Source organism: Phacochoerus africanus, chromosome 2 (assembly GCF_016906955.1).
Source record: "Phacochoerus africanus isolate WHEZ1 chromosome 2, ROS_Pafr_v1, whole genome shotgun sequence".
Taxonomy (NCBI): Eukaryota; Metazoa; Chordata; class Mammalia; order Artiodactyla; family Suidae; genus Phacochoerus; species Phacochoerus africanus.
Window position 1 is genome coordinate 242,867,039 of NC_062545.1, and position 16,028 is coordinate 242,883,066.

A 16,028-nucleotide genomic window follows, 5' to 3' on the forward strand; every position below is an offset into this window, starting at 1 on the left:
CCTGGTCAGAATGACTCTAAATGTGTGTCTTTTATTGAATTGTCCTATCTACTAGTATTGTTGTAATACTTTTTTTGCTCTCATGAGTTTGTGAAATATATGGTTTTCTAGCTACTTCTAGGTTAAATTAGGCTTTTATGGACCAGCCTATGCTAGAAGCCCAGCCAGAATATTTACTGTGATTCTCATGGGAAAATACAATTCAGATTCATGTATTAGCTTTCAAATGAATTTTTGGAAGAACTCAGATTCCTAGGTTGTTGAGGTTCAAAATCACCTTGTGTAAACTGGATTCAGTCCCAGCTTTTTCTCCTCTCAACATTTTCAGTTCCTGTCCTAGCTTTCTCATGTGTCAGTGATACCATTATTTTTATATTTTTCTAAGCTGGAAACCTTGGAATCATAATTGTCTTGTCTGGCTTTTCTGTGAACTGTATACATAGTCTGTCATTAAAGTTTGCATTTCTCATTTAAGCTTACTTTCAGTTTGTCCCATAGTATTCCATTCCCATTGTGGCCACACTAGGTTCCAGATACTTCTCATCTTCTCCCCTCGCCCCGCCCCCCTTTCTCGTTTCCCTTCCTCCTTCCAGAACAACACTGAGCACCTGACCTGAACCAGGCATTCTTCTAGGCAGCTTCGCTACTATCTGTGTAGACTTAAGGTCACCATCTTTGAACTATGATTCTTTCTCTCTTGAATGGGATTAGTTATCTTAATCACAAGAATAGGGGGTTTACTTTAAGGATCTAAAGGATATGTACATAAAAGTATGAGACAAACTGAAAATATGAAGGAAATATATACAGATTTAAGGTACCAACATACTGCAGTCGTGTGGTTCAGGATTGAGAGGAAAAGTGAGAACTTTTTTAATAAATACATCATAAATGTTCTAAACCCATCTGAAGTATTGTTATTCTACTTACAGATAATGGTACATGGACTCAGCTTTGGTTGGTGTCAGATTATCATGAACATGGATCCCTTTTTGATTACTTGAATAGATACACAGTTACTGTGGAAGGAATGATAAAACTTGCTCTGTCCACAGCAAGTGGACTTGCCCATCTTCACATGGAGATAGTTGGTACCCAAGGTAAGCCAAAGCAGTCTTGTTATTTAAGCTTTAAATGTCCTTGGATCTGATGTCCACTTGGAAAAGTTTTGCAAGAAGTCAGTCTAATGGGAGATGTTTAAATTGAGTTTTTAGATGAGAATACTGAGTGAAGTAAGTCAGAAAGAGAAAGACAAATATCACATAATATCACTTATATCTGCAATCTAATATACAGCACAAATGAACCTTTCCACAGAAAAGAAAATCATGGACTTGGAGAATAGTCTTTCTGTTAAATCTTAAGAGTTAGGAATCTGGGAGTTCCCATCGTGGCACAGAGGAAACGAATCTGACTAGGAACCATGAGGTTGTGAGGTTCCTGGCCTCGCTCAGTGGGTTAAGGATCCGGTGTTGCTATGAGCCGTGGCGTAGGCTGGCAGCTACAGCTCAGATTAGACCCCTAGCCTGGGAACCTCCATATGCTGCGGGTGTGGCCCTCAAAAAAGACAAAAGACAAAAAAAAAAAAGAGGAATCTGGGAATTTGTTGAGAGATTCTTTAGGTATTGTAACAACACTGATATTTTTGTGTCTTCTTAAGATTGTATAGTCTTGCTTATGATTTTTGAGGATCTTGATTTAATTCAATGAATTTTATTCTTAATTGTACAACCATCAATCACAACCTAATTTTAGAACATTTCCATCCCCAATCCCCAGTCCATTCTCCCCACTCCCCCTGCAGCCTGTCCCCTGTAACCATAAATATTTCGAAGTCTGTGAATCTGTTTCCCTTCTGCAAGTAAGTTCATTGTATCCTCTTTTTAGATTCCACATACAAGTAATAGCATATAATGTTTGTGTCTGAGGATCTTGATTTTGGAATTCAATTTATATGTAGTATTAAATGAAATATGAAAATGCTCGGTAAACATCAACATGCTAGAAATTTTATCTGACCATCTAGTAATTATATTTGACCTTATGATAAGAAGACTGCATGGGACAGTTTTGTAGTTGAAAAATTGAATACTAAGTTTTGGTTATAAAATTTTTATGCTATGTTTGTGCCATATATCAGATACCAGTTACATTTTCTGCTTTAATGATCATCCACTTGCTACTTGATGGCTCCCTACCCCCTACATTACTACACACATCACGTATGCTGTTTTACTATTTCAGCCAGCCCTGTCTTTGTAATTTTTATTGTTGATTTTTTATTTTTGAGTTATAATTCACATACCATACAATTTACCCATTTACTGTATAATTCAATGGTTTTTAGTATATTCACAGAGTTGTGCAGCTATCACTACAGTCAATTTTAAAACATTTTCATTGCCTCAAAAAGAACTCTATTTCTCCCCATTTCTTTAGCTTGAGGCAACCTTTAAATCTACTTTCCATCTCTATAGATTTGCTTATTCTGGACATTTCATATAAATGGAATCATACACTAAGTTGTCTTTTGTGACTTGCTTCTTTCTCTTGGTATATATTTTCAGGGTTCATCCATGTTGCAGCATTTATCAGTACCATTTTTTATGGCCAAGTAATATTTCATTGTATGGATATACCACATTTTGGATGTCCATTCATCAGTTGATGGGCATTTGGATTATTTTTCCACTTTGAGCTATTGTGAATAATATTGCTATGAACTTTGGTGTATAAGTTTTTGTGTGGATATATGTTTTCAATTCTCTTGGACATACACCTAGGAGTGGAATTACTGAATCAGATAGTAACTCTAGTGATTTGTGAAACTGCCAAACTTTTTTTCCAAAGGTGCCTGTACCCTTTTACATCCCACCAGCAGCATATGAGGGTTCCAGATTTTCCACATTGTAATTATATTTTAATAGCACTCCTAGAGGCTAGTATTAAAGGTACATTCTAGTTGATTGGCAAAGGAAGTGATCTAGATTCTTGGTTCTTGGATTTGAAAATCAGTTACTAGGGTTCCTCTAAAAAATTCAGAGGGTGTCAACAAACAAATTAATATCTTTAACCCCCCCCCCCGTCTTTAAGTGTTAGAGTTACATTTTTTGAGCATCATATTTTAGAGCATCTTATTTTCACTGCTTTCTTTAAAGGAATTAACTTCAGCAACTTTTTGTGTAATGATTCACTTTAGGTTGTTTAGTAATGGCTCAGTTATTGTGAGTGATGGAGGCCAAAATGCGTTGATAGTGAGTTTGGAGGAGAGGCTTTTGGACCCAAGTTGAGATTTGTGATTGGTATTACCCTTTATGCAACCATGTCTGATTTTTTTTTCTTCTTCATTAGGAAAACCAGCTATTGCTCATAGAGATTTGAAATCAAAGAATATTTTGGTAAAAAAGAATGGAACTTGCTGTATTGCAGACTTAGGACTGGCAGTAAGACATGATTCAGCCACAGATACAATTGATATTGCTCCAAACCACAGAGTGGGAACAAAAAGGTACACTTATGGATACACTGTAATGTTCTTAAATCAACTTCCTTTCCTTCTTATTCCTATATACTTATCTTTCTGAAACTCAGCCTTGTACTTCATTAGATTGCCCACAGGTAGAACTACATCTCATGGTCTTGCCTGCTCTGAAGCCAAAGTTACCTGACTTAAAATGGTACCTGCTGATGAATGGTGGCCCTTGCAGAAAGTATTACCACTAGTTCTGTTATCATATAATAGCTAATATTTATAGGGTACCTGCCCTGTACCAATCATTGTAATGGGTTTTTTATATAATCTCATTTAATGCTTTCCTCAAATACTGTACTGTAGTCAAACTGTATTCACATTTTTATTTCCTGAAAATGTGTCTTTCTCTCTTTTAACTTTAACATGTGCTGTATCCTAGAGCATATTTTCTCCTCCTGTTTCTCTAACTTGTACTTAATCTTCCTTTCTCATAGGAATCCTTTTTTGGACTGTTAGGTTGTCCTTGCCAAGGACTCTCATAATATGCTGAACTTGGACTATTGAGGCACTTGGCACATTACAGCTGTCCATTTATTCGTCTGAATATCCAATTGGACCATAAGCTGCTTGAGAGCAGTCTTGTATTCCCAGCATCCATCACAGTGCCTAATACATTGTAGGTCTTCAGTAAATATTTGTTGAATCTATGAGTACTCAAAGAACATAGGTAGGCAGGTGTCACTACCCTCAATTCACAGATGAGGAAACCATCTCATGGAGGTTAAGTAATGGGGCCGCCCTCATGGATGGTAAGCTGCAAAACTGAGAGTTGAACCTGGGCCTTTCTGACCCAAAAGGATTTACTCTGTGTATCACAGCATTTGCCACATCGTAGCTTCAAACTACTACTTTGCACTTGAATAGAGCCAACCTTTATTCTGTCTCAGTTGTATTTATCATTTACGGATTCAGCAGGGGCTCTCAGAACTATTGACTCACAGTTCCAGGACAGTGGTTGCTACAGGCCTTCCTGGGTCCTAATCTGTAACCTTAGTAGAGTTTTTGAAACCTCAGAACCCTAAAATTTGGTGTCAGTAGGAGGGCTGGCTGGCATTCATTTTTATTTATTTCATTCCCTGGAGTATGTCCTTGTCCTTCCTTTTATCCTGTTTTAGTGAGAAGACTTCTGGATTAAAATACATAATCCCTGCATAGTACATGACAAAGTAGGTGGTGTACATTGGGATGTTTATGATAGTCAGTTGTTACATGTGTGTCCTTCATTGGAAACGAAGATCTTAAAGGCAGATAGCATGAAATTGCTGTTTCAGCTTTTCATGAGATTTAGTTGACATCATTAATTTGCAAACCAGTACAGATATTTAATATTTTTCTTGAGTCTAATATGATCTATTGTAATATAGTCTGTATATGTCTGTGTATAAAGAGATGTCCAAAAGGAGTGTTAAAATCTTAATGTGTGTGGCAGTAATGGAATGATTTTCTCCACTTTGTACTTTACATACTTTGGGAACATTTCTGTAAGTAGTAGTAGGCATTAAAAAAAAAAAAAAAAAACCCACCAGCGGGAGTTCCCATCGTGGCTCAGCAGAAATGAATATCTGACTAGTAACCATGAGGACACAGGTTCGATCCCTGGCTTTGTTCAGTGGGTTAAGGATCCAGTGTTGCCGTGAGCTGTGGTGTAGGTCACAGACGTGGCTCAGATCTGGTGTGGCTGTGGCATAGGCCAGCAGCTACGGCTCCGATACCGCTAGCCTGGGAACCTCCATATGCCGCGGGTGCAACCCTAAAAAGACAAAAAAACAATATCAACAACAAAAAACCCCAGCAGAATTGCTGAAAGGGGGGAAAGGTCAAAGTTAATATTGATTCCTCTCCCCCCTTTCAGGAGTAAAAATTTATGCAACAGTTTAAAAGTAATGTCACTATTCCATAAAATAAAATGCTGACTTCTTTTTTAGGTACATGGCCCCTGAAGTTCTAGATGATTCCATAAATATGAAACACTTTGAATCCTTCAAACGTGCTGACATCTATGCAATGGGCTTAGTATTCTGGGAAATAGCTCGACGATGTTCCATTGGTGGTAAATCTCCCCCAACCCCAAACATTTTTATTATGAACAAAAGTTGTTCAAGAATTGCCCTTTTTATTGAATGAAATTGTAGTTAGCAATCTGAAATTATATTCCCCTGGTGATCACTGAGAGTGTCAGAGAAAATAAAGGAGGTAAATGACATGCCTTATTCTAGTGTACAGCTTAATCCTAATTTACAGCTTTATCCCAATGTAGTCTTTTTCTATTTCCACTTAAATCTTGGGAAGCATCCAAAACCAACCCCTTGTTGTCTTGGAATATAGAAATTGAGAATGGATGACTGCTTAAGAGGCCACCCAGGAAGCTATTTCTAGCCATGTACCTGGGTCAAACTGATTTTTTCCCCCCGTCATTATCATTATTTTCTCCATTTTGATAGCTGGAAATTACATACACAACTATACTACCATTGCATTGCTTTTTAAAGTAAGGTTGTTTTAAGCTTAGTTTGAGATTAAGCACATTCAATGTTTACTCCAGAAGCAGTCTGCTAATCCTTGAGGACCCAGGCTCACCTGAGACTAGTGCCTCAGGGTTTTGAGGCTGTGAGAGGTGGAATAGCAAATAGGACAGGGTGTTGACAGATGCAAGTAGAGGAAGGGACCTGCACCTCAGGCTTGCCTTGTAGGATTCACACCTCAGTGATAGAGTGTATATCTCCTTACCAAGTGAGAGGTTACACACTTGCAGAATAAAAGCTTTAATTTCTGGCACATTGGGGTTCTAGGAGAAAATGTCAATCTGGTCTTCACAGCTCATTATTAACCATTATTAAAGTAGCCTTTGCTGATCCCACAGGGATACTTAGTTTCAAGATGTGGGCGCAGTACTGACTCAAGGAGGTGAATGGTTGATGCAGATGCAGAACAGAGAGAGCAGACTGAGAGCCCTATTCCATGTACCTGAGTTCATAATGGGGCACTGTAACAGGACTCCCGGGGATTCCTTTTCTTTCTGGTCAAAGAATGTTTTGACGTTATCTTCAAAGTAGATTTTTCTTTACCAATGTAGGAATTCATGAAGATTACCAGCTGCCTTATTATGATCTTGTACCTTCTGATCCATCAGTTGAAGAAATGAGAAAAGTTGTTTGTGAACAGAAGTTAAGGCCAAATATTCCTAACAGATGGCAGAGCTGTGAAGTGAGTATTTGGCTGCTACACAATTTTCTAAACTGCTTCTGGTTATTGAATGGAAATTTGCTACTTTAAGACATAAGAATTCTCATTCTTTTCTTTTTCATGGCTATTAAACCAGTGAGTAAAAACAGAATAATTTGGTTTTCGTGTTCAATTTTAAGCATATTGAAAGGGCCGTGGAACATTTTAGTGGCCATCACTGTATCAGAACAGTGTTTTTAGATCTGCCAATGAAATTGGGCTCCTGTGTTTTTAACTACAGTTTCCCTTCAGTCAGGGCAGCCCAGAATAGCAGATGAGTGCTGGATAGAATAAAGAGGTCTATATTCTAGATCAGCCTGGCTGCTATTTCAGAGTCTGACTTTGGGCAACCACTTCAGTTCTCTGGACCTTAATATGCCTTTTTGTAAAGTGAGGGCTTTGGATGATTGTGAAGATGGTTCAGATGACTTTACATTTTATTCATCTCATTGCCCGTATGACCGTTCACCAAGAATTTGGGGAAAATGCTCTCCAGCAGTGTCTGAGCTTCTCAACCCCAATTCTCACAAAAAGTTGTAGAAATATTTTTGTAGTTGTATTTAAAGAGTTCATGTGAAAACTTTAATTTATCCTTCATTGCTAATTGTTACTATTATAAAACTACTGTAATATTGGTGAAACAAAGCATTTCCCTCCAGATTTGAAGTTTTGCAGTTTAGGAAGAATAAAGTTGTCACTTAAGCAGTTGATCTTACATCTTAAAATATTGTAGGCCTTAGTAGATACCTTTGACATCAAGAGTGCTCCTTGGGAGCTCCCACTGTGGTACAATGGGATCGTCAGTTGGGAGAGCTGGGATGCGGGTTCTACTCCCGGCAAGGCACAGTAGGTTAAGGATTCAGTGTTGCCACAGCTGCAGTTTAATTTGTGGCTGTGGCTTGGATCTGATCCCTGGCCTGGGAGCTCCACATATGCCACAGGGCGGCAAAAACAAAAAACAAACAAAAAAAACCTCCTTGGCTACCAGAACCCAGGCCCAGGTAAAATTTGTGTGTGCTCACAGAATTTGCGTATTTAACAAATGGAACTGAGGTAGATTTGTCTTTTAAAAATTTGAACTTAAGTTACAAAATACAAACTCAAAGTGTTCATGCACTCATTCAATAATTAGAGCAGACTATTATTATTAAACAGATGGCTTTTTAAGCATGAAGGAAAGTGGTTAACATTAAGAAACTTATATGCAATTTGCAGTTACTGTCACAGCATGCTGAGTTAATGCATCATGGTCATTTTTGGGTTTTTCACCATTGGTTAGTTTTCTATATAGTTATCACTTAATCTTCCACTTTTCTAAGGTTTATAAATCTCTCAATTCATCAAGAATTTGAAACTGATAGAACACCTACAGAAGTATCTTCAGAACCCTCTGATCTTTTCCACTGTGGACTGGTTGTTCTCTAGGCAACTGTACAGCTTTCATCTTGGGATATTCCTCATCCCATCCTGGGATTCCCTTTGCCTCTTTTATGGGTGAACCTCCTTCCTGGATCCCCTGTCTTCTGTTTCTTGGTTTGTTCACTTCCCCCCTCCTTTAGGTCTCTGCTCAGATGTTACCTTGTCAATGAGACATGACCTTTCAGCCTATTAAAAATAGCACTTGCCTTCCCTGGCATATTTCATCTCCTTCCCTAAATGATGTTTCTCCTTAGCACTTACCACTGACAGTCCATGTGTTTTGCTTATTACATGCTTTAGCACTCTAGAATGGAAGCTTTGTAAGAGCAAAGATTTTGTCTGTGTTCACTGCCGAATCTCTTAACACCTGGGATGGTATCTAGTAGATTTGAGGCTGTTGGTTGAATGAATTTATATATGATTTGGGCCCTTGGGCATTTTTATCTGGAAACAGATGTTCACTTCTAGGAAATTTTCCTCAAGTATTTCTTTGGTCTGTTCCCTTCCATTTTCCTCTGTTCTTTTTCTTTAACTCTGGTTATAAATTTAGATATCTTAAATAGGCCTTCTAATTTTCTTATCTTTTTCTATTATCTCTTTGTGGGTTCCCCCCCCACACACACACACACTTTTTGGAAGATGTTATCAGCTTTTATCTTTGGGTTTTGTTTGTTTTTTAAAATCAGGTTTATTTTCCAGTGCTGTAGTTTTTCCAAAAACCAATAAATAGAAAACTATTGATAAACCCAATATCAGTTTTTTTTATCTCTTTGAGGATATTAATAATGGATTGTTGATAATGTCTTCTCCCTGTACACCTTCTGTTTTCTCCAAGTTGTTTTCTGTTTCTAAAATGCTTCTGCATTTCATGCTACTTTCCTCAAATGTTTGATCAAGTTCATAACTTTTCATGTATAAAAAGGGGCACTGAAAGCTGACAGAAAGCTTTGTGCACATGAATGGAGCTCATAATTATGGGCTGTGCTCTCAGAGCGACGTACTTCCTTGGATAACCACTGATGTCAGTCTCTTCAGACCTTTCTTCTTGGGCTGAAGACTCTTCTAGTCTTTTGCCTGGAGGAGTAGGTAAAATCACTGGCCATGTTTGGGGGAGGAAGTTTACAGTCTTAGCTTTCAGTATGTTGTTAGTATGGAATTTTGCCTTCATATTTCCCCAAGACACAAATCTCTGTTCTGCTCTCCCAGATGAGAATCCCTTGTCTCTGCTGGGGTTGGGGTGAGGCAGTCACCCTGCTGTGTGAGGTTGGGGAAGGGCAGGTAACTTGGGTTCTACCTATTTTAGCTGAACTTCACCCTAGAGGTACTTGATGCAGTTAATTCCATAGTTTCGGGGGGCATTTCATTGCAAGTCAGGTTCTTTCTTTGCACAACAGCTCTGCTTTTCAGGTCTATATGGAAGTCACCCCTTGTCCATCTGCTGGCACTGGTACCCTACTGATGGGAATTTAGGTCATTTCTACTCATTTGCTATTTCGCATAATGCCGAAACAGAAACACTTGTACAAATGTCATTTTTAAAGAAAATGTACAGCTATTATTATCCAGATCAATGAAAAGTGGTGCATGCATTAATGATCTTTGTTTTTTTCTTGTAGGCCTTAAGAGTAATGGCTAAAATTATGAGAGAATGTTGGTATGCCAATGGAGCAGCCAGGCTCACAGCTTTGCGGATTAAGAAAACATTGTCACAACTCAGTCAGCAGGAAGGCATCAAAATGTAAATTCTGCTGCTTTGCCTGAACTCTCCTTTTTCTTCAGATCTGCTCCTGGGTTTTAATTTGGGAGGTCAATTGTTCTACCTCACTGAGGGGACAGAAGGATATTGCTTCCTTTTACAGCAATGTAACAAGGTCAATTAAAAACTTCCCAGGATTTCTTTGGACCCAGGAAACAGCCATGTGAGGTCCTTTCTGTGCACTATGAACGCTTCTTTCCCAGGACGGTTACAAATTTGTCGTGTAGTCTACCTTTATTTTTTATTAACACAAAACTTGTTTTTTTTAAATGATTGCTGGTCTTAACTTTAGGTAACTCTGCTGTGTTGAAGATCATCTTTAAGGGTAAAGGAGCTGGATTGCTGAGCTATATAAAACATTTATTTTTAAAGAAAGTGATTTACTCCTGGTTAGTACATTCTCAGAGGATTCTGAACCACTAAAGAGTTTCCTTGATTCAGACTTTGAATGTACTGTTCTATAATTTTCAGGATCTTAAAACCAATACTTATGAAACTCTTATCTTGAGTCTAAAAATGACCTCATATATAGTAAAGTAGTGAGGAACATAATTTATGCAATTGTAATTTGTATATTATTATTGTTCTTTCACATATTCAGAACATTACATGCCTTCAAAATGGGATTGTACTATACCAGTAAGTGCCACTTCTGTGTCTAATGGAAATGAGTAAAATTGCTTAAAGTCTGTGTGTGTGTTAAAACCTGTAGTGTTTTAATTCAAAGGTTCATTTATCTGGATAACCCAGATTTTTTCTGTTTTGTTTTTTGGAAGCGTTTTTGTGATACGTCATTTGGTATTCCATTTTGAAAATGCCTTTCTCCCACCTAAATGTGCTTAAACCACTAAAGAAATGAAGTGGCATTAATTGGTAAATTGTCGTCATGGTCATGTTTGCATATTCACATCAAGCTTTTGCATTTTAACTGTGTTGTCTAAGTATGCTTAAAAAAAAATCAAGTGACACTCTAGATGCTTATAGTGCTTAATTTAAAATTGTAGCATACAGACTAATTTTTCTAAAAGGGAAAATTTGTCTAGTTGCTTGTGAAAAGTTGTGTGGCATTCTGTAAGCCATTTTTCTTTATCCTGATCAAAGACAGTGTTATTTTTTTAAGAAATTGAAATTAATTATGTTTAGAATATGGTTAAATAGGCCTTTTTTCTAGGAGGGTAAAGGTAGTTAATAATTTGAATAGATAACAGATGTGTGTGAGTCACATTTGTTCTGTAGGAGTCAGCGTTCTGTGGATTTTCTGTCTCTGTACTAGGGTTAGAGTTAGTGTGGTTTTGAGGTCTTACTACACTTTGAGGAAGGCAGCTTTTAATTCAGTCTTTCCTTTTCTGTGCAGATACTGCAACTGCTTAATTTTCATGGTGATGGAATGAACTGGCACCCTTGATATTTGGGAAAGTGGTAGCTAAAGGATATTCTGAGGATAGGTTCTCCATTTACAGATGTCTTTGGTCACATTAAATATTTAAAGTAAATTGTCATGGTCTTCTCATATTAAGCTGAAACTAGCTGATAATAAGTTCTTTTTACTTCCAGTGCTAAAAGTCCTTACGAGATCTTTGTAATCTTCAAAGTCCTCTTTATCACTGTGATCTTATCCTGGGGTGGGGGAAGCCAACTATCATAGCTGTGAGGCAAGATGGTGACTTGATAGTGCTATCCATTTCCTGATGAAAGGGTCAGAATAACTTTGACAGTATTTTTGTTAGTAAGAGATAGTGGCCATTTATGCTGACTGAGCTGCATTCTGATAATGTCTTATCTCCTATACATAGAATAAATTTGAAAGACTATTTGGTCTTAAAGCCAAAGTATTTTAGAATGAATGACATATAGGAATTTAGTGTCAATTTCATGTGTTTAAAAACATCACGGGGAAAATATGTTTAGAGGTTAATATTTTGACTCCAAATTTGAGTTGTTTCTGTAGATGCCATGATTTCATCAAAACAAATGACTTTGAGAGGTTTGTTTTTATAATTGTGTTTATTTCCTGTGTAATAATCTCTAGCTCTATGATCAGGTACTTTTTGTTTTCTATTTTTTGGCCGTTTTCAAGCCTACCAGATCTGCTTTATGAAATCCAGGGGACCAATGCATTTTATCACTAAAACTATTTTTATATAATTTAAAGAACATACCAAAAGTTCTTGTCTGATTTAAAGTTGTGATACATGATTTCTCACTTTCATATAAGGTAATCAACTTTTGCTGAAGATATTCTTTATCAGAAATTGAGTTACAATTTTACTGTTCTTACCTAAATGGATCAAATGTACTTCTGATGAATCAGGGAATTTTTTTTAAAGTTGGAATTTAGTTCTAAAATTGGGTTTACATGGTACTCTACCTAATTCCTTTTTTTGACTAATGATGGTTTGATAAACCCTAGTTGGCTAATACTGAAAAAATGAAGGTAACTTAAAAGACTTATAGATCATGATTACTGTGGCTATAAACTGCAGAAAAATTTGACTTGAGAATCTTAAAATTTAAAAACACAAGCCTTTGTTTATGCTACCCATCTTCAGATGCTCACTTTCCGAGATTCAACTTGGCTAAAATATACCTTCAGGCAAATTATCTGACCACCTCCATTATGTCATTACCTCCAGAGGAATGGAATAGGGGAGGTATGACCTAGTGGGGTGTAGACACCCCTGGTCCTTTCTTCGTACCCTCAGCTCTCTCTTTCCCAAACCGTCTTCCTGCTGGTCCCTAACTCAGAGTGGGATGCAGCAAGGTAGCAGCTGTGGCAGTGGGAGTTGTGCCAGAACCAGTTGCCAGTTGGAACTTGCATAGGACAGGGTAAAGTCCAAAGAGCTGAGCCTGTAGTTATGCTGTAATGATAGTGCTCAGGTAGTGCCTTGAGTCAGGATATAGTGCCATGGCCATGAAGAATTCCAAATTTCAGTCCTTACTACAAAAGTTCAGTGGTCACTGGTCCATTTTGCAGCACATGCATGAGTTACTTTTTTCCCTCTACATCAGAACTGTCACAAGCAAAATGTTTCATAAAACAAGATGGCAATGTGCTAACAAAAAAATGCACAATAAAAACAGTATCCTCTTAGACATGTCATAGCAAGAGTTTATTTTTTATCTCTGCACTGAAAGGGTGGTTGGAAGTAAACTTTTTCTTGACCATGGCAGTGTTCTGGCTCCAGACAGTGGAGAGTCCAAATAATTGTTCTGTCGTAGCTTGGCAGAAAATGCCCATTTCAGATGTTTTTGAGATTCTAAAGGATAGCTCATGATATGTACTGCAGCTTCTTCTGTCTGTTTTGGAATTCTGGGATACCCATGGGCCCTCTCTCTAGGAATGCTGGACTTCTAGGACATTCTGAGGATTGTCAGTACATATAAACTTTTCAACCCTATTATGCAGTCTTATTTGTAATTGTAAACTTTAAAAAAATATGGTTAATAACATTCAGCCTGTTTCTTAAAGCTTAAAAAAAAACTTCAGTGAATGTTTTTATTTTTAAACAAGATTTGTGAATTGAATATCATGAACCGTGTTTTGATATCCCTTTTTCACATTGTGCCAATGGAAGGGGGTGTTTGATATTTCTTTATATGTCAAGGAGATGCTTCAAAATGTCAATTGCTTTAAACTTAAAATTACCTCTCAAGAGACCAAGGTACATTTACCTCATTGTATATATGATGTTTAATATTTGTCAGAGCATTCTCCAGTTTTGCAGTTTTAGTTCTATAAAGTATGAGTATTATGTTGCTAAATTACTCAAATGGTACTGTATTGTTTATATTTGTACCCCAAATAACATCTATACTGTCTGTTTTCTGTATTTTATTGTATTTGTGCAAAACTCTTTTGGCTTTATCACTATAACTTCTGTTCTTTAAGATGTGTACAGAAAATGTCCCTATAAATTTTCATTTAATAAGTTGGATGACTTTGAGAAACCTGTAGAGGAAAGAATAACAAAAACTGCAGTTCCCCATAAGTTTTTTTAAATTGTATATTGTATTTGTAGTAATATTCTGAATGAACTGTAAATAGGAAGTAGAAGAATAATGCTTATGTCAAGTCCTAACACTACAGTAGAAAAATGGAAGTAATACAAATAAATTACTTTTTTCCCAAGTGCTAATGGCATAATTTGAAGTGTATATATTGAAATGAGCCATGCTGTTGTGAAATGTTGCTATTGTAAATAAATAGAGACCAGAATCTTGACTAGCCAGCACAAGTTACAGTATTAAAATATGTGTGAGAAATGCCTACCTGTCCAGAAGTGCATCTGCCTGTGTGGAGGCTTTGTTCAACATGCGAACTGCTGTATCTCTGACTCAGCCAATTTGCTAAGTTTGTTAAGTTTTAAAGCAGTGTTAAAGTTTTTTCAATGATTTTCAAAGGAAATTTAGAGTATAGTCATCTTTCCTAATGCAAGGATTTGTGCGAAATAATTTGTAGAAATAAGTTTCTTTTAAAAAGTAGATTTGAGGAGTTCCCGTTGTGGCTCAGCAGGTTAGGAACCTGACATAGTGTCCATGAAGATGCCCATTCGATCCTTGGCTTCACTCAGCGGTCTAGGACCCAGCCTTGCCACAAGGTGTGGCATAAGTTGCAGGTGTGACTCGAATCCTGTTACTGTGGCTGTGGCATAGGCAGCAGCTTCAGCTCTTGATATGACCCGCTAGCCCAGGAACTTCCATATGCTGTGGGTACAACTGTAAAAAGATAAAGTAGATTTGAACAGTTAGCCTCCTGGGAGTGAGAACTTGACTGATGATAAGAGAACTGAGGAAGTAGTGGTGGATAGGAGATGTGGTCTCCAAGGCCTCAAGTTACACTGGGAGAGGTTTTGAGATTGGATTGTTCTTGCATTAAAGACAGGATACTTCGATGCAGAGACTGGATTTAAAGGTTTTGGTTTTGTAGGTTTTTTTTGTCATAATAAAGGCCATCTCTATTCTAGGATGGAGACCTTCTGTCGGAAGTTAGAAGAAAGTGAGTTTTTTTTAAACATCATAGATTCAGAGAAAGTGGAACTAGCTTTATCTCTTCATCTGTCTCTTCTGCCTTTATTGTTTCCTAATTTGGAGAAAGTGATTTTTACATACATGGCCTGATGGGGTGGGGGTTTGGGCTCAGAATATTATCTATAGCCCTTGAGGAAGAACTAAAGGTCCTTGACTTTGTTTTATGGCTGTATTATTTTGTCTTGCTTGACTGTTTTCCTTTGTTTCTGCATTTTCTCACTTCTGACTAATTTGCTCTTTGGTACTTGGGGAAGACCTTGGAGGCTAAAGCTTTTCTAACAATGAAGAGGTAGGGGTACATGGGGGGGGGGTCTGTTCCCAGGAAGGGACTACAGGGTTCTGTTTGGTTTCAGATATAGCAGCCATTAATATATATACACCTGAAAACAATACATGAAGAAAAATGTGACAGAATCAAAAGGAGAAATTGACTATTCAGCAGTAATATTTGGAGATTAACATCACCTTCTCAACAATTGAGAGAACTTAACAAAAAGAAAAAAGAGAATGTCGGCATTCCCATCGTGGCTCAGTGGAAACGAATGCGACTAGGAACCATGAGTTTGCAGGTTTGATCCCTGGCCTCGCTCAGTGGGTTAAGGATCCGGTGTTGCCATGAGCTGTGGTGTAGGTCGCAGATGCAGCTTGGATCTGGTGTGGCTGTGGTGTAGGCTAGCAGCTACAGCTCTGATTAGACCCCTAGCCTGAGAACCTCCAAATGCTGTGGGTGCAGCCCCCAAAAGACAAAAAAGACAAAAAAAAATGTCATCCCCCAACTTGCCCTGACATTTGTAGACCAACCACCAATAGCAGAACACATTCTTTTCAAATCCGCATGGAATATTCTCCAGGAGAGATCACAAGCTATGTATGCCACAAAACAGGTATTTGAAAGGATTGAAATCACAAGAAGTTTATAAATGTGGTAGTTAAGTTAGAAGTCACTGACAGACATCTTGCAAAACCCCAGATATTTGGAAATTAACACTTTTTTTTTTTTTTCATTTTTGGCTGCCCTGTGGTATATGGAGCCAGGGATCAGATCTGAGCAGCAGTCACAACCTAATAAGC

The 16,028-nt window shown here is 37.6% G+C and overlaps 1 protein-coding gene across 3 annotated transcripts in view; it reads left to right on the forward strand.

The window, feature by feature from the left end:
• Positions 1–14,065, forward strand: part of TGFBR1 (transforming growth factor beta receptor 1) — a 60,549-nt gene extending 46,484 nt beyond the window's left edge. For all 3 annotated transcript variants that reach the window (XM_047768027.1, XM_047768026.1, XM_047768028.1), the window contains 5 exons: positions 933–1,100; positions 3,352–3,508; positions 5,458–5,582; positions 6,606–6,736; positions 9,790–14,065. In XM_047768027.1, coding sequence (XP_047623983.1) covers positions 933–1,100; positions 3,352–3,508; positions 5,458–5,582; positions 6,606–6,736; positions 9,790–9,915 — 707 coding nt within the window. In that variant the 3' untranslated portion in view covers positions 9,916–14,065. The remainder of the gene's footprint in view (positions 1–932; positions 1,101–3,351; positions 3,509–5,457; positions 5,583–6,605; positions 6,737–9,789) is intronic.
• The last annotated feature ends 1,963 nt before the right edge of the window (positions 14,066–16,028 follow it).